The sequence below is a fragment of the Lissotriton helveticus genome, chromosome 1_1 (assembly GCF_964261635.1).
Source record: "Lissotriton helveticus chromosome 1_1, aLisHel1.1, whole genome shotgun sequence".
In the NCBI taxonomy this organism is placed as follows: domain Eukaryota; kingdom Metazoa; phylum Chordata; class Amphibia; order Caudata; family Salamandridae; genus Lissotriton; species Lissotriton helveticus.
The window spans coordinates 372,455,999-372,475,191 of NC_136057.1; the positions used below are offsets into that span (position 1 = coordinate 372,455,999).

The 19,193-nt window shown below is 50.6% G+C and overlaps 1 protein-coding gene across 3 annotated transcripts in view; it reads left to right on the top strand.

The window, feature by feature from the left end:
* The window catches only part of RAD52 (RAD52 DNA repair protein), a 316,281-nt gene that overhangs the window by 171,365 nt on the left and 125,723 nt on the right, over positions 1-19,193 (top strand). For all 3 annotated transcript variants that reach the window (XR_013606865.1, XR_013606866.1, XM_078673695.1), the window contains exon 8: positions 1,777-1,994. Coding sequence is in view for 1 of the 3 variants with exons in the window: in XM_078673695.1 (XP_078529821.1) it covers positions 1,777-1,994 (218 nt within the window). In the remaining 2 variants the exon portion in view is untranslated. The remainder of the gene's footprint in view (positions 1-1,776; positions 1,995-19,193) is intronic.

The following is a 19,193-nucleotide window of genomic DNA, read 5'->3' on the forward strand; positions in this document are numbered from 1 at the left end:
CATCCTCTTGACCCCTACCCTTCACTTCCACTTCCGAAGTGCACTTTTACTGATGCCCGATGAGCCCAATGGGTGTTGCGCGCCTGGTCATATGCCACTTGATACAGGACCTGATGATAAACAGCCAAGGCGGTGCTAAATCATGACCATATAACAAACAGGATGTCACATTGTGTAAAGCCAAGACTCAAGAAACTGTTGAGGCTACACTACTGCAGGCTTCTCTGAAAATCCCCACAAGTTAAGGTTGTTGTATGTGTCTGCTCTTTTGCATTGCGCTCATCAAGCTCTTTTACGGCCCGTTTAGTTGTGCGACATCCGCTTCCTTCAGTTCAGAGGTTCGTCCCCCAGTCTCTGTGACTCAGTCAGCCGCAAAGCACATATCATGGTGCGTAATTGTGACAGCCGCTCCAACCTCACCGATTTTCTTTTCCAGGAAAGAGTGGATATCTTAAATTGACTTTAATATCACATTGTTGGAAGCATTTTCCCGGTTAGGCATGCACGGTGGCAGTGTACCCTTGAAAAATGTGGCTGGTTCCCCCCTGATGAGTTTCTCTCTTAATCCAAACCATGTCTGCTCAGCAACCACCTGTGGAGTAGTAGAGGTGACACTGAGACTGTCTAAAGAAAACAGGACCGTGTATTGGATGCATCAAATTGTAAGCTCACTGTTAACAGTAGGTGAGGGATAATATTTCTAACCAAGCAGTTCCAATGTGAGTTACTTGGCCCACCCAGTGTATGTTCAGAGGTACAAAACAGTGAAACTTTCAGGAAGAAGCCAATACAATGAATAGAAGTCAGAGGGCACAGCTGATTCATACAAATCAATGTGAGGCCTCCCAGGTGTCACAAACACCGACGTCCCCCCATTCAGCACAAGTTGCAAAGCTAGGTCTCACATTGCACAACTTGAGCAGAAATCTGGACTTGTAAATTCGAGCAGGGAAGATCAGATGGCCTATAGGACGCTGTTACACAGAAATTTCTATGTGACCTAGCTGCAGGCTGCATCGGTGTCTTTTGCTGCCCACTCACTACCTCCAATCAGGTGTATATAGTACAGCGGCGGGGGTGTAAGGTGCTGTTTCAACTGGGTTTGGTGGTTACTAACATTGTCTCTCTGCCAGTGCGGCCAATCCTGCTGCTTCAGTGCTGGGCAGAACAGTTTTGAAACTTTGTGTCATGCGGCCAGGGCCACCATACTCCGGCCGACCCCTCAGATTATAGCCCACACCTCCAGGATCTGTGCAAACAGATAAACACTAGGTTCTTGAGTCATTATGTTTCACTGGTTGGCAGATCAGAGATCCCCAACATCATTACAGCAATTTCAATCTCTTGCCTGGGCTTTCAGCAGTGTGACATGGGCGGTCAAAGCGACCAATGTACAATATCTGATCAAAGAAAGTCCAGTCGCATATTATCATAAACACCCTAGAGTAGTTTACCCTCAGTACTTGTTACATGCTGTATTTCCGAATGTTGTGATGTCACTTACATGCTTTAACTGACCTTTACATGAGACCATAATCTCGCTTCCCTTTGTTGAAAATACTGTACACAAACTGCATAAAACTTTAATAAAAGATTCAAACAAAAATAACCTAGATTAATATTCCAAGGGCTGTAGGCTATAGCATATTACACAACGTTTTACAAACGTTATAAAAAAGCCTTTGTACTGCAGTCATATATTCATCATGGAGACACTATTTATACTTGATAACATTTTTTGCAAATTTCATAGGACCTGTTCAATTTCTCTCTTAGCCACCCCCTGAACTGGATCCAGCACTTGCAAAAAGGAGGGACTTTGAGCCATCCGTGGAGAAGGCGAGGTATAGTAGCATCCTGCAGAATCAGAACAACTCTGTTCAGCTGAAAGCAGAGTCCTGCCACCCCAGCCGATCTCCCTTGGAATCTTCTCCTGTCAGAGACATGCAGTCGGAAGCATCTCTAAACGATCAAGAAAGGGAAGGCAACAGTGGGTAAGTGCTTGTGTCAGTTTTTTTAATCTATTTTCCAGGACTTCTTGGTAACAGTCGGTGCTGGTATCATACTTGCCAACATTTTAGAACAAGCATTTGCAATGCAATAGGTCTCGCATTAACGCAGGTTTAATCTATTGGTATTGTAAATGACATTGCCTTTTATTTATGTTTTGGTTTTTAAAACAAATAAAAGGCATTGTCATTTATAATGCCAATAGCTTAAACTCGCGTAAATGCGAGACCTATTGCATTGCAAATGCTTGTTGTGTTCAGTCTATATAAAGATAACAATTTTTCTATAACTGCTAGAGGTGTCCGTTTGTAGCGTCTTCCCTGCGTTATTGTGTATGGTCATAAATACTTCACATACTGCCTCTGAGATAGGCCTGTCTGCTCGTGCTATGTTACCACAGGGTTGAGCAGGGGATATCAAAGGGTGTAGCCCCCTTACTCTGACTTAGGAAGAAGGATCCCTATTTGGTTCTCGGCGCCAGCTGCTGCCAACTAGAGATCCCCATTTCTAAAAGTACCACAGAGACCTTTTGTGTAGCTGGAGCTACGGCTTCAGTGCCGGGGGCGGGGGGTAGCATTACTTCCTCTTGCTCGTACACAAGTGCCCTGGTCTTATTATTAATATGTGCCCTGGTCACACTGTCGAGATAGTTGTTGCCAATTAAGCCATGGACTACCAGGGGGATGGAAGCTACCATTACTTCAGTACCTGTGCAGAGGTGCTCTGCACTACCCATCAGAGAGGGCAAAGGGCATCCTGGTGTCATGGAGGAATGTAAACACTGCCCAGGACACCTTGTGGCTTGATGCAATGAGGCACCAAGCTCCCTAGTAATACAAATTGAAGAATTTGGACTCTATGCTGCGACATTCTGCATTTAGTGTAATGTTATGGACAAGTATGTTGATTATTTAACACGAAGACCTATAGTTGGTAGAATTACTAGTCTTTCTTCCGTTTTCGCTCAGTAACTTTCAGCCTCTCGTGGCCTTCAGAGGGTGTCTGGCCACAGAGGCAAGTAAAGGGTTTTTTGTGCCAGAGATTTTATGGGCATGTAAGCTGTACTCCTTTCTCATTCAGAGAGCGAGCACTAACATGAGAGACGAGGGAATGAATGTGTATAGAGAATTAGCCCTACTTTTTCTCTCGCAGAGTGGTCCCAAAAAAGCGAGGGCAAGGAATGAAAAGCAAGAAAATCGTATTTTCCACTCGTTTGCAACGAGATCCCTACAAAATTGAGCCATTGGATGAATGGGCACAAACGCTACACTTCCTTCTCTTTTACATATGGATACCTACATAGAGAGGCTAATAACTGAATGGGTGTGGCGTTCACACTAAGGGTTATCTTTCATGCCTTCTAGGGAACTTCGGCAGAGGGGCAAATGGCTGAATGCATTTTGAGGGAAGAAGCCCTTCATCTTCTAGAGAACCAGATGGGAGTGATGGTAGAATGGGGCACAGTGTGGGAGAAGCAAGGCCTTCTGGATCACAGTCGCCACCTCATCTGGGGCAGACACTGAGGAAGTAGAGATACGACAGTCACTCACTTACACGGACCAGTGGCGGGATTGCTACCTTTTCCCGAAAAATATATCAGTCACCTGCTCACGTTTTACAATTCCGCACAGGGATGTACATTAAATTACAGCAGAACTTTGTATGAAATCCTCTGTTCATTTAAAAAAAAAAAGATTGCTTATGATTTAAAGAAAATCACAGTGACGTTAAGCAGTATATATCGTACCAGTAAAAACAGAGATATTATATGACCAATTCTCATGCGATTCCTGCAGCCCGGTCCCCCAGCTCCCCCGCACCCCCATATCCCCCCCCAAGCTCAAAGAGCAGCAATAACATCTAGATGTCCCTGACCCCAACGTTGCCTGTTCATATTTAACATGGTTCTTCTCGGTTTCCTTTAATTATAAGTCAGGGTTCATTAATGAAGCTTCAGAACATGCCTTAACGTTTTTTCTTATATTTGCTGTTTAAAGTATGTACTGATAAGAGAACAATATATACCGACTTCGGGTGATTTTCCTAATTTTTCTTCTGCAGGGACATTAAAATACTGGTCATGCTGAGTATAAAGCTAGGCGCTAGGCAATGTAATGTCGGGGGACTGCAGTGTTCGCAGTGTAGTGTACCGCACACGTAGACGTGCGCACACGCGGCGGCGTGCTTGACGCCGCGTGGAATATAAATAAAGGAGGCGTGGTCCCGGGGTTAGTCCGGACCACGCGGAGTACAGAATTGGTCTCCGGGTCGTTACTTGCAGTAGCGCTTAATGCACTCTGTACCTCGCTCTCTGCTCCAGCCTGGCCACGCTCGAGTGCCCATGTGTGGCCCGCGTCTAGACCCGCGATCGCGGAAGGCCCGATTGTGCCGCCCTACCTCAGCCACGGTGATCGGCGGGTGACGGCCCGCGGCGCTGTCGACCTGCATCTGTGCCCATGCTGCAGGGAACGCCACTCAGTGGGTCCACACTGACGCGGGTGGCGCATCAACAACCAGCTGCACGGAGGTGAGAGGCGCTGGCGGCCTACGCCCACAGGAGGACGGCGCCCATTGCCCTGCCCCAGGGAGAAGCGCCCCACCACTACTGGCGGCCCTCAGCCATCGCCAACCAGACGTCACGCGCCCTGCCGGCCATCCCTGTGGCGTACCACCTCTAGGGGGCATCATTTGCTACGCATGCAGCACCAGCGCCTGCTGGCAGCGCACTGAAGGTTCCCACGTGCCAAGATGGCGGCCATTCCCCCCCATATAGCCATTTGTGGTCGATGGCGCCACGATGGAAGGACTGGACAGAGCGGCTACAATTCTATTTCGAAGGCGCTGGCACCGCGAGGGAACGACGCAGGGCGCTCCTTCTTCATCTGGGTGGGAAGGATATCCACAGAATCTACAAGACCCTAGTGGAAGCGACACCTCACACCTACATCGCGCTCCTCAACGCACATTTTGAGCCCATGGCCAGCAAAGACTATGAACGTTTCATTTTCAGGCAAGCACGGCAGGAGGCGGAGGAATCCCTTGATGCATTCCATGGCAGGCTAAAAGAACTCGCCAGCACATGTGGCTTCCGGGATGAGCAAGAGGAGATACGTGGCCAAATTATTCAAGAATGCTACTCTTCCAACTTACGAGTGAAGATCCTCCAAGAAGATGGAAAACCGCTAGCGGACATCCTAAAGCTTGGCCGCTCCAAAGAGCTATCGCAAGCGAGAGCCTCAGACATGGAAGCGGCACTCCATAGACCGGTCAAGGCTGAACAAGTCAATGTGGCCGAACAAGTGAACGTTGTCAGACCCAAACAGCGACAATTCGGAGGGAAGAAGCCGCAAGAAAGGCGAAAAGAATGCGCCTACTGTGGCGGCATACCCCACCTCGCTCAAGACTGCCCAGCGCGAGGGAGGAAATGCAGCGCATGTGGACGGATGAACCATTTCGCTACAGTCTGCAGGTCCTCCAAGCAAAAACCTGAGGCAACCCACGCCATCAGAGAAAGCCCGGATAGTGAGGACATGGATGACGACTCCAGTAACTATCCGGTCCACTATGTATTTGCCATCAACCAGCCCCAGAAAAAGAAGAGGCGCCTCCTGAAATGCCGCATACGACTACATCACCAAGAGGTGAGGGCCACCATTGATACTGGCGCCTCGATCGAGCTCATGGCGGCAAACGTATACCATCAACTGCGGGACAAGCCGACTCTGAAGGCTGCAAGAATTCGAGTCTTCGCCTACGGACAGAAGACCCCAATCCCGCTGATCGGATGTTTCCAAACGGAGCTACAGCATCAAGGCCGGAAGGTCCAAACGACCGTCTGTCACCCAAGAAGGCAGCGGCATGCTCCTCAGCGGACGGGCGGCGGAAGAACTCCAACTGATCTTTTACGCAATGGCAGTACTGGAGGAGGAACTAGACTCAATCCTCGAGGAATTTGAGGACACATTTTGAGTCATTGGGTGTCTAAAAGGAAAGGAGGTGTCCCTCCACATAGACCCGTCCATACAACCGGTCGCCCTCAGGCACCGAAGAATAGCATTCCACCTGAGGAAGAAGGTAGAGGAAGAACTGGAGGCCCTCGAGAAGCAGGGCATAATCGAGAAAGTCAGCGGGCCCACCCCGTGGGTATCATCCATCGTCGTGGCGCGAAAACCTAAACAGCCGGGACAAGTCCGCATATGCGTCGACATGCGCCTACCCAACGCGGCAGTCAAGAGAGAACGACATTTAACGCCCACCATTGACGACATCCTGGTGAGTTAAACGGCGCAAAGTGGTTTTCCAAGATGGATCTGCGATCCGGCTATCATCAGCTGCCGCTGCACCCAGACTCCAGGTATATCACCACCTTCTCTACCCACGTGGGCCTCCGACGATATCGACGACTCCATTTCGGTATCTCCAGCGCCGCTGAAGTCTTCCAGAACACCATCAGGGAGGTGTTAAGTGGACTCCCCGGGGTCCTGAACGTCAGTGACGACCTGCTCATATACGCTGACACCATTGAGGAACACCATCAAAGACTGAAGGGTGTGCTGCAGAGAATAAAAGACTCAGGCCTAACACTACACAGGGAGAAGTGCCAATTTCTCAAGAACAAGACCAGCTTCTTCGGATACACTTTCTCCGACCAAGGGGTCGCACCTGACCCGGAAAAAGTCAAAGATGTGCAAACAGCCCCAGCCCCGACAAACATTTCCGAGGTACGAAGTTTCCTGGGTATGATAAACTTCTGTGGGAGGTTCATCCCGGATCTATCCAACCTCACCAGACCCCTCCGGGAACTCACCAAGTCAACCACCCCCTGGCAGTGGGGCGAAGAACAGAGCACTGCGTTCCACAATACCAAGGCCGCGCTGTCAGCGGAAACGACGTTGTCGTACTTTGACCCGGCAAAACTGACCAACATCGCAGTTGATGCCAGCCCTTACGGTCTGGGAGCGGTACTGACGCAATGCCAAGGGGAAGAAGACTGGGCATGTTGAAAGTTAGGTTGAAACCGTCAACATTATCGGCGCCCTCTTGCTCTTCTCGAACCCTTTCGTGCACGTAAACAGCCGCCATTTTGAACACCATGGCTTCCCTGCCCTTTTCTGATAACCAGCGCGTCTCTCTCCCTCTCCTAGCCTCGCAGGCATCCCCCGCATGCTGACAACCCCCTCGCCCTCACATGTCTCGGGTCATAAACCCCTCTTCAGCGCAGCTCTGCCTCGGAATCCCATCCTGTTCCCAGCACGACACCTCCCTTCATTCCTTTCATGGTCCCAGGTCCTTTTGATACAAACCCCTTTTTCCTGTGTGCCCGTTTGTCTTCCTCGTTCCCAGGCCACCACCTGGCTCTGCGGATACTGTTTATTACCCCCAGTACAGTAGGAAGCTTCCTCCCATTAAAGGACCCTTGGGTCGATCAAAGCCCTCACCCTACGAGATCCGATCGAACCCCACACATTCCGTGAATCGGCGGAGTATCCAACCGTGCGATAATCATCACCTGTTGTGACCGGGGTGGGGACTTCAACTGTAACTATGTGTGGGAACGGACCTGAAGGGGAGATTCCGAGGATGTCTTTTCGTACATCAAAGTATTAACGAGAATGTGTTTCATGCAATAAAGTGATTAACTTGTGTATAAGAGGCCAGGCCTCAGAGATGCGGGTAGAGCACCTCAGAACGATACCTGCTGTCCAACTGACGTGTTTCTCCTCCGGAGAAAATAAAACCTTGTTTCCTGCCTTCCAGTCTCCAGCGCCTGCCTCTTCATTTGTTAAATATCTTGTGGGTTCAAGAGGCGACACCGCCGGGCAATACTTAAGAACCTTATATTCTGGTTGGTAGCGTCCCCCCTTTTACAATTGGCGTCCCAAGCGTGGGGCCCATCAGCGACTCGTGGATCCAGTGGGAGAGGTCCTGACGACAGAGTGAACGACTGCAACGATCGGGAGCGCGCCTGTCCAATAGACCCTCGTCTGACAGCCGATCATCCGAACTTCACTGGTTCCGAACAGACCTTTCTCGAGTGATCTACGGTCCTGACTGGGAACCATCAGGAGTGCCGCGAGGATAACGGAGAAGAGAGGACGATCGGGCGCTGGATTCGGAAGACAAGAAACTGTCCATGCGGTCCGGGTAAGGTCGTGTAAACAAGACAAGTTGCGAAATAATTGCTTGATTGTTTAGGAAATACTAGTATTGCTCTTTTTATTTATTTGGAGATTCGCTGTCTGCAAACGGAGAAACAACAGGCTCTCTCTTTGCAAACAGTGGAGGATAGGTAAGGCAGCCGTCGTGCCTATTTTTTTTCTCCCCCACTGAATAATTACTTGAAACTGAACTGTTGTTCGCAAAACTATTGTTTTCTGGAGATTCTCTGTCTGCAAACAGGGAAGAGACCTCCCTTTTTGCAGATAGTGAAAGGGGTAGGTAACGCAGATCTTTGCGGACCTACTCATTCTCCCCATTGAATATTTATTGGTCTTTTGTTATTTGATTCATGAGGTATTCACTGCCTGCAAACAACGTAGAATAGAAATATTCTGTCCAGTCTTTGCACACAGTGATAAGATAGGCAGTGCTGACTTTTTGTCCCTCGTTACGAGCCGTCATGTCTGTCTTCTCCCCTCTGATTAGTAGCCTGTATAGCCTGGACCGCTTATTAGAGATGGACCATCCAGCCCCACTGGAAGGCACCCCTAATAAGGACATGTTCATGAAGCATGGATTGATCGCTATAGCCTATAGCAAACTATGGCATAAATATACGAAAAAGGATCGAGAAAGCCAGTGGCCACTGATAGGATCCTTCGATGATGATAAAATAAAAGCGCTAGAAACAGCCCTTGGTAAAAGCAAGACAACACCCACTATGCTTGATAGTTTCGGCATGTGGCGCAAAGAAACTGAACAACGTAAAAAGAAAACTGAGTAGGTTGGGAAAAGAGCTGCGAAAAGCAGCCCACCTAGCCGCCCAGAAACTAGAAAAAGAGATAAAGGAAAGAGAGAAAGCTAAACAGAAACTAGAAATGGAAACATCGAGCCAGTGTCCGGTTAGAACTTCCTCCACGCTCTACCCTGATTTACCCTCGAAACAACGAGCCAACGAGGATCTGCTGTTAGGTCCTCCTATCATCTACATGCCCCCTCCATATGCCCCTTCCCAACCCCTAGCGCAGCACGCACCACCCCCAGGTGCAAACGAAAGTACCGCCACAGCCTTGGCCCCCATGGCCTCTGTGCCAGCCGAACCCTGTGTATTAAATACTGCATCAACAACAACGTTAGGCGACCCTGAGACTCGAGGGGCTGGCCCTGCAAGAACAAACAGACTAAGCAAAGATGAGCGAGCAGGGATCGACAGGATAGCAAGAGCACTGATAGGAAGGAAGGAAGGTGAGGAGCACATCACGGATGTGTTTAACTCATATACTGGGAGTCACAGACGACATTTTACCGTACGACTGTGTTACCATGTCTTGAATGCATACGAGGACCGATATCGAGACAAAGGTCCCGAGAACCTAACGACTCTGTACCGGAAGGTCGATATCGGGGAAGAGGGCGAGTGTGATGTGTCGGACCTCCTTACGCGTACGCTTGAGGTTTTCCGCCACCTCACTGAACGAGAATCGGGGACTAAACCCGCGACACCCGTAGCAACCGAACCTCAAACTGAACAACCTAACACCATGATGCCAATACGAGAGGCTGCCCCTTACTGGGTACCGCCCCGAGGTTCAGGGACTAACGATGATGCAAACCACCAGGATGCAAAAGGAAGGGTAGTGTACAACTGGGTCTACCAGCCCTGGGACCGGCAAGAGATTCTGACATTCCGGAAATCTCTGCCCGACCTACGTAAAAATCCCACTGCCTTTTATACTGAATTGGGTACAGCCCTGGGTTCAACGATTATGACCCTGGCTGACATCGACTTGTTCTTCGGGTTATGTCTACCAGCTGATGTGTGGAAGCAAATCCGGAAAGTCGACCACCTTGAGCTGTTTGGACATACCTGGTCACAACTCGATGATCTGGATAAACAACGGGGACCAGGACAAAAGCCTTTGAAATCCATTCTAGACCTTCCAGATAAAATCGTAGAGAAATTAAAAACCCTGATTCCAGAAAAGAAAGTGGACTGGTCGATAGTAACAGCCTGTCGCCAGAAACCCCAGGAGGATGTATCGGAATACTTCTCCCGGTTTGAAACGGTGTTCTCCGATTACAGCGGCCAGGACATGACCACTGCAACCGGACACCATCTGTTTGTCCAGAATTATGTTAAGGGCCTGTCATCGGAGATCTCCCAGAAACTACAGGCCAGCGAGAGTAGTTGGGCAGCCTCCAAACCTACAGCTATTCTCCAAATGGCCCAATATTATGAACATCAGAAAAATGAAAACGATAGGGCAACAGAGAAAAAGAAAAAGGACCTGAAAGAGAGGGTGATGATTGCCAAACTGCAAGGGGTGACTATAGGACGAGACCAATATCGGGGAAACTACCAGACGAACGTCCCTAAGACTACATTTCCCCAGGACCGCACTCTGACTTCCTACAGTGGACGCACAGACCTTAGAGAGAACCAGTGTGCTTTCTGCAAAGGAACTGGCCATTGGAAATCCCAGTGCCCAGTTCTTCTGGAAATAATCAAAAACAGAGACCCCAGGGACATAGCAAATGGACTGAGAAATAAGGGACAACAGCGAGGGCCCCCAAATGACACGACTAACGACAGATCAGGCAGACCAAATACGTTTGATCGACCCAGGCAGAACCAATATCAGCAATCCGACTATGAGGACGCCCACGACTTCGCATAGGACAGCCAAGGGCAAGGGAGGGATCCAGTCGAGCTCTATGTTGACCAGCAGGGCCCTTACGTCACTGCTAAGGTCCTGGGTACCAAGTCTCCATTTCTAGTAGACACTGGCGCAACACGTAGTGCGTTATCTAAACGACTGATTCCAAGGGCACCCTTGTCTGGCTCACTCATAACATCGACAGGTTTCGATGGAACGCCCTCCACTAACCCTTTGTCTGCCCCGATTCTCTTTGACGTAGAAAACAACACCACTGACACCACGTTTTTGCTCTCCTCCAATAGCCCTGACGCCATTATGGGACTTGACTTACTAAAACACTTCCGAGCGACGATCAGATGTTCTCAAGATGGAGTTCGAGTGTTTCTTTACGATAACCCCGTTCTGCTTAGACATTGCTCTCCCCAACACATGTTTTCCATCACCGACACTGACGCATCCCTGCTTGACACTCTGCCTCCGTATCTGTGGGCCAAAACGGATTCGGACGTAGGGCGTATGTTGATTGACCCAGTGCACATTACTGTCCGACCAGACGCAACACTCCCAAAACTTCCACAATATCGGATATCGCCCGAGGGCGAGAAGGCATTGGTAAAGATTATCCAGTCACTGATAGACGCAGGAGTGGTAGAGGAAGTGGTTAGCAACATTTGCAACAGCCCTATCTTGCCCATCATCAAGAAACAGGGAGAGGGAGATGAGAAAGCATACCGTTTTATCATCGACCTCCGAGAGATCAACAAAGTGGTGATACCCCAGTACCCTGTGGTCTCAGACATCACCACCATCCTGACTTTGATTCCTCCTACTGCCACCACCTTCACCGTCATCGACCTCAAAAATGCATTCTTTTCCATCCCCATCCACCCAGACAGCCGATATCTCTTCGGCTTTACCCTAAAAGCCCGCTCATATAGGTTTTGCCGAGCACCCCAGGGCTACATAGAAAGCCCTAGCATCTACAGCCAGGCCCTCAAACGACAACTGGATCAAGTCCAGTTACCCGATGGAGTGGTGTTGGTACAATATGTCGATGACATCCTTTTGGCAGCCGACACTACCCCATTAGCGGTTACCGCCACCATTCAACTCCTACACTTCCTTGCGGAAAATGGTCACAAGGTCTCCAAGAAGAAGTTGCAATTCTGCCAACCCCAAGTCACTTACCTAGGCCACCTTTTGTCCAAAGAAGGAAGGAAACTCACTCCCGACCGGATCCGAACCATTCTTGAAACTCCTGTCCCTAAGACCCAGAAACAGGTTCGCTCCCTACTAGGCCTCACCTCCTTCTGCCGACAGTGGTTACCAAACTTTAGCCTCATTGTGAAACCGCTGCTTTCTCTGCTAAGTAAAGACATCCCCTTCCCACTCCCTTGGACCCCTGAGTGTCAGACCTCCTTCACTGAACTACGAGATGCCCTTTGTTCGGCCCCTGTCCTGGGTACCCCAGATTACAAAAAGCCCTTCTCCCTTTACACTCACGAAAGGGAGGGGTGCGCTTTGTCCGTCCTGACCCAGGCCACTGGCCCGAGACAACGACCGTGCGCTTACTTCTCTGCCACTCTTGACCCTGTAGCCAGGGCCTTACCTGCCTGCCTTCGAGCCGTGGCTGCTGCTGCAATCTCTATCCGACAGAGTGAGGGGATCGTACTCTCGAATTCCCTCACGGTATTGGTACCCCACGCAGTTGACACCCTCCTGAACCAAACCAAGACGCAACACCTGACGAGCGCACGACTGACCGGATACGAACTGACTTTGCTTGCACCCCATATCACCCTGAAAAGATGCACCACACTGAACCCGGCAACTCTGTTACCCTTACCAGAGAACGATCCCAATGTACACCCTATACATGACTGCGTGACTCTCACAGACGAACAGACTAGAAGTAGGGTTGACCTCAGAGACCCGGCTTTCCCTGACCCCGACGGGGAGCTGTGGGTGGACGGTTCTTGCATCAAACTCCCCGATGGCACCACTTCCGCTGCCTATGCAGTCACCACGGCTCGAGCTGTAATCGAGACAGCCCGCATCACGCAACGATCTGCCCAGGCAGCGGAACTAATTGCCCTAACACGAGCTTGCATCCTAGCAGCAGGAACCACAGCGAACATCTACACCGACAGCCAGTATGCCTTCGGGGTGGCTCACCATTTCGGGCTCCTTTGGAGGGAGAGGGGATTCTTGACCTCACACGGCACACCCATTTTACACGGGGATCTAGTCTCCGCCTTGATCGAAGCTGTCCTTCTCCCCAAAAAGCTTGCGGTCATCAAATGCCAGGCACACAAAAGGGTGACGGACATTATTGGACAGGGAAACGCGCTAGCCGACATCACTGCCCGAACGACAGCTGAAAATAGGACGACAACGCGTATGTACGTGACCAGGTCACAAGCAGAAAACTGGACTGACGCTAAGGACACTATCAGAGACATTCAAACGGCTAGCACACAACACGAACTGACTGAATGGACACGGGTGGGAGTGAAAGATGACGAAGGCTGCTGGCGGACAAAAGCCACAAACAAATGGTTGCTACCTGACTCATACCTGATTCCCATACTGACCATGGCACACTCCCCTGCCCACATAGGGTCAGCCCCCATGATCGAACTTGTCTCCAGAGTTTGGCACAATGATAAAATCCCAGATTCCGCCAAACGCCTGGTCCAACAATGCTTAATATGCCTGCAACACAACCCCGGGAAAGGAACTGTAGTACCCCGGGGGGGATTTGGGGTCCCAAACCACCCATTTGAAGTCCTGCAGATGGACTACATCCAGCTAGACAGGTGCCAAGGCCTAAAATATGTACTTGTTGTGGTGTGCGCATTTAGCAAGTGGGTGGAAGCATATCCAACCCGTGACAACACCGCTATGGCCACTGCAAAGGTACTGTTAAAGGAATTTTTCCCCCGTTACGGCCTCTGTCGTATTTTATGGAGTGATAATGGCCCCCACTTCATAGCCGAAGTTATCCAGCTCATCTTAAAGGGATTGGGCATAAAACAAAAATTTCATGCAGTCTTCCACCCCCAATCTGCCGGACTTGTTGAGCGACACAATGCCACACTAAAGCTTAAACTGGCCAAGATAGTGGCTACCACGGGTCTGAAATGGCCAGACGCCCTCCCACTGGCATTACTATCGATGCGCTCTACCCCCACCCGACATCACTTAACTCCTTATGAAGTTGTCTTCGGTCGACCCATGAGTGTCTGGTCTGCCCCAAAACCAACCTCCATTCATGACGTCCCGGACGTCCTAATGTCTGATTATCTGTATAAATTGACTGAAACTCTGTCTGTGATTCATCAGCAGGTGCAGCAGGCCATCCCCGATGCTTCCAGGGGTCCGGGCCACACCATCCAGCCTGGGGATTTCGTGCTGATCCGAAATTTTCAGCGATCAAAGAGTTTGGAACCCTGGTGGACGGGCCCCTGGCAAGTGTTAATCACCACCCGGACGGCTCTTCGTGTGGAGGGGAAGCGGCACTGGCTGCATGCACACCACTGCAAGAAGGTCTCCTCGACCCTAGCCACGACAGAAAACATCGACAACCAAGAAGAGCTCCTGAACAAGGACCGACCGTCACTGGCCTGCTATCCGGATACTGAAGCGCTTGAACTTTCAAAATTCTCTGATCCCACTGTGCCATCCAGAGAAGGGTATTTCCTGCGTCGAAAGGAGGGAGCTTCGGCTAAGTAGGCCGCGGACCGAGTTGAAATCTCAGAACGGTGACCTAGACACAACCAAGGGTCACCAGGAGAGAACTAAACGAAGTCTGTGGTTCTGCCCGCTACCGAGCACCTTGAAGATGATGGAAGCGCCAGATAAGAAGATGATGGAAGCAACAGGAAATACCCACTACAGAAACCCAAGAACAGACAAACTTCACAGCTCAAAGACAATTGTACTCTTCATCACAATCCTCTTCTGCTTTCTCCTCATGACCACGCTCTGGATCATGGAAGAACATGCACCTGCTCACGAAACATTCCTAACCACTGCTCAGCCTACCACCATGAAGGAACATTATCTGATTTCGCTCTCTCCTCAACTAAGAGAAAGGCGAAAGGAGTTTTGGAATAACTCTTTCGTGCAGCTACTTCACCAACACAATCTTGCCACCAACTGCTGGATCTGTGGGTTGCTACCCCATGCCACTGGACATTCAATACCATTCATCCCTTCACCTTTCTCTGTTCACGGCTCCTGCCTTGCTTGGCTGATCCTCCTGCAAGAAAGCTATAAGGACAATGCCACCTCCAGCAGAACCGCAGCGCATTTTTCTCACGGGGTCGGGCGGAACAAAACAAAGACACACTTCTGCCCGCTGACCCCCAGCGACTCAATCCACGTGGACATCCCTGAAAAGGAACGAATCGAAATGCAGGTGTTTAACAATCCAACCAGACCCACCTTCTCTTATCTGCGGAAACGAACGGCTGCCACTCTGACTGTGGCCCTGTCGGTCATCAACGTCACAGGCCACATGTGTGTAGAAGGACTTGGGACACAGCTGGTGGGCCACAGCGCTTGCCGCTTTACCAGAACTTTGGATTCCACGGATCCACCATCCTTTGTGTCATCCCCAAACATGTACTTCGTCTGCGGCACAAAGGCCTACACCTGGCTCCCCAAAGGCTGGGGGGGCACTTGTTTCATCTCCTTCGTCCTTCCCCCGACTTATGTGGCCCCAGCGGATCACCATAGACAAAAACGAGCCAAAGACATTGAGCAAGCCGACTCAACAGGAGCGCAGTTCCTCGATGCTATGAAAGGACTCGCGCCCCTCTGGGGCCCGATGGCAAACAGCCGTGCCATCCGACATCTGACTTAGGCAGTTGAAACAACCATGAACATCACAGCTGGTATCTTTGCTAACAACACTGCCGAGCTCCAAGCGGTCCGTCTGGTGGCTCTTCAGAACCGCCTTGTTCTAGATGTGGTTCTGGCGGACCGTGGAGGAGCATGCCGCATCATTGGGTCCAGCTGTTGTACATACATACCGGACAGCTCACCCTCAGTGTACAAAGCCATCGAACATCTTCACAGACTCTCTTCAGAAGTCCACCAAGAACAAGAAGAATGGTCGCTTGGTGGTTGGTTCTGGGACACCGTTAAGAACTGGGGCTGGAGACTGCTCACCATTATCCTGATTCCTGTAGTTGTAATATGTGGTCTATGCTTAGGAATTCAATGTCTGCCACCTCTGTGTTCTTTATGCGCAAGTTGTATTTTCCCCAAAACTATGGACTTTGGAAGCGAACGCGTGAGGGCGTTGTATGATACCGAGGTTAGGAATTTGATGAAAATTGACATTGAGTAAGCAAGTTGGCTAGATATGTTGAAAAGGGAGGACTGTTGAAAGTTAGGTTGAAACCGTCAACATTATCGGCGCCCTCTTGCTCTTCTCGAACCCTTTCGTGCACGTAAACAGCCGCCATTTTGAACACCATGGCTTCCCTGCCCTTTTCTGATAACCAGCGCGTCTCTCTCACTCTCCTAGCCTCGCAGGCATCCCCCGCATGCTGACAACCCCCTCGCCCTCACATGTCTCGGGTCATAAACCCCTCTTCAGCGCAGCTCTGCCTCGGAATCCCATCCTGTTCCCAGCACGACACCTCCCTTCATTCCTTTCATGGTCCCAGGTCCTTTTGATACAAACCCCTTTTTCCTGTGTGCCCGTTTGTCTTCCTCGTTCCCAGGCCACCACCTGGCTCTGCGGATACTGTTTATTACCCCCAGTACAGTAGGAAGCTTCCTCCCATTAAAGGACCCTCGGGTCGATCAAAGCCCTCACCCTACGAGATCCGATCGAACCCCACACATTCCGTGAATCGGCGGAATATCCAACCGCGCGATAATCATCACCTGTTGTGACCGGGGTGGGGACTTCAACTGTAACTATGTGTGGGAACGGACCTGAAGGGGAGATTCCGAGGATGTCTTTTCGTACATCAAAGTATTAACGAGAATATGTTTCATGCAATAAAGTGATTAACTTGTGTATAAGAGGCCAGGCCTCAGAGATGCGGGTAGAGCACCTCAGAACGATACCTGCTGTCCAACTGACGTGTTTCTCCTCCGGAGAAAATAAAACCTTGTTTCCTGCCTTCCAGTCTCCAGCGCCTGCCTCTTCATTTGTTAAATATCTTGTGGGTTCAAGAGGCGACACCGCCGGGCAATACTTAAGAACCTTATATTCTGGTTGGTAGCGTCTCCCCTTTTACAGGCACCCATTGCCTACGCAGGCAGATCGCTGACCGAAACAGAGCAACGGTACTCCCAGATCGAAAGGGAATCAATTGCAATTCACTGGGCCTGCAGACACTTCCACGTGTATGTCTATGGACACCCGTTTACCATCTCCACGGACCACAAGCCTCTAATCCCACAATTCCGAGGATCGGTCTCCAAACCACCTCCCAGGATAGAAAAGTGGATCCTGCAACTACAAGAGTATGATTACCGACTGGAGTTTAAGCCGGGGGCGACAAACCCCGCAGATTATCTCTCCAGGCACCCCCAAGCAGCCACTCGCGGAGAACAGGAAGGTGCCGAGGAAACAGAGGAATATGTAAAGGCGGTAATAGAGAGATCCAGACCACTACCCATGAGCATAGACATGATCACTGAAGCAACCCGCAACGATGAGGTCCTTCAACTAGTGGTAGACGCCCTGCAGACCAACAACTGGAGAACTCTTCAAGCATCGCTCGGCAAGAGGACACCACAAGCGAGGATCATCTTGGATGCACTGCTGAGAGTACGGGAAGAACTGTCCGTAGACAACCAAGGATGCCTGTTGAGAGGACCCTGAATTGTGATGCCCATGAGCCTAACCCAACAAGCCATCGAACTTGCTCACTGGGGGCACCAAGGCATAGTAAAGACCAAGAGCAGACTCCGTGCGAAAATATGGTTCCCTGACATGGAAGCCAGGATAGAACAGACTGTAAAAGAATGCCAATGGTGCCAGGCGGCAGGACAACCGGAATGTCCACCACCGGTCATCACGGAAGACAACCCGCGGAGACCCTGGGAGTACGTCAGTGCAGACTTCGGACACCTGCCGGATGGGAGGCACATGCTGGTCATCATAGATGATTTCACGAAATATCCCGAAGTGGAGATCGTGACAACACTTGCAACCAAGGAAGTTATAGCAAAGTTTGAGAAGACCATCGCTACCCATGGCATCTTCGAACGAGTCAAGACCGACAACGGACCCCCCTTTCGGGGACAAGAATTTGCAGACTACCTCGCAGAGTGGGGAATCCAACACCGGAAAGTGACACCCGATGGCCTCAAGCCAATGGAGAGGTCGAGAGGTTTATGCGCACTCTGAATAAGGTTATCAGGATAGCCCATGCCGAAGGAGCCCCATTGGAGAAAGCGATCTACTCGTTCCTCAGGGAATACCGGATCACGCCACATCGCACTACGGAAGCCGCCCCGGGGCCGTCAGCAATGGGAAGGATAGTCAGAGACACAATCCCCAACCATCCTACCTGGACTCCAAGCAGCGCCAACCCGCGGAGAACACTGTCCAACCGAAGGAGGTCAAATGACTACGCCAGCTTCAGATGGAGGGCCAAAACACCGTCCATCAACGAAAGAGACCAAGTCTATGTGAGGGAAAGATACTCAGGAAGTAAGTTCAGACTTCCGTTTGAACTCCAGCCCTGGACAGTCACGCACCGCAATGGCACCATGGTGACGGCCCAGCGAGGAGGAGAGACCGTCACGCGCAATGTATCGTTCTTCAAGAAAGCGTCGACGCCAACAGAGGATCACCCTGGTCAAGAGTTCAGCCAAGAGTCGCCAAGCCGACCAGAAGAGAACTACAGTCCACTCTGAAGTGAAAGCAGCCCTCAAGGTGAAAGCTCAGCATCAAGACCTTGTGCTGAGGAGACACCAAGAATGACCAGCCCCCAAGCAACCACAGGAGCCCGGTCCACGGGGCCCACACATCAAGAGACACCCAGGAGGGTGTTGTTCCGGGGGGAGGCTGCGGGGTATGGGCTAAGAAGGAACCCAGCTCCGCCTTCACACCTTGCAGACTATGCTGTGGGCTGAACGCAGATGTCCGAGCTACGAGACTGGTAACTGGCCGGATGGCCCTCATCGTTCTTTACTACTGATTTTCTATATGTAGTGACTTTTGATATCACTGCTCATGTTTTGGTTAATTAAAGGTTGAAAGGAATGTAATGTCGGGGGACTGCAGTGTTCGCAGTCTAGTGTACCGCGCACGTAGACGTGCGCACACGCGGCGGCGTGCTTGACGTCGCGTTGAATATAAATAAAGGAGGCGTGGTCCCGGGGTTA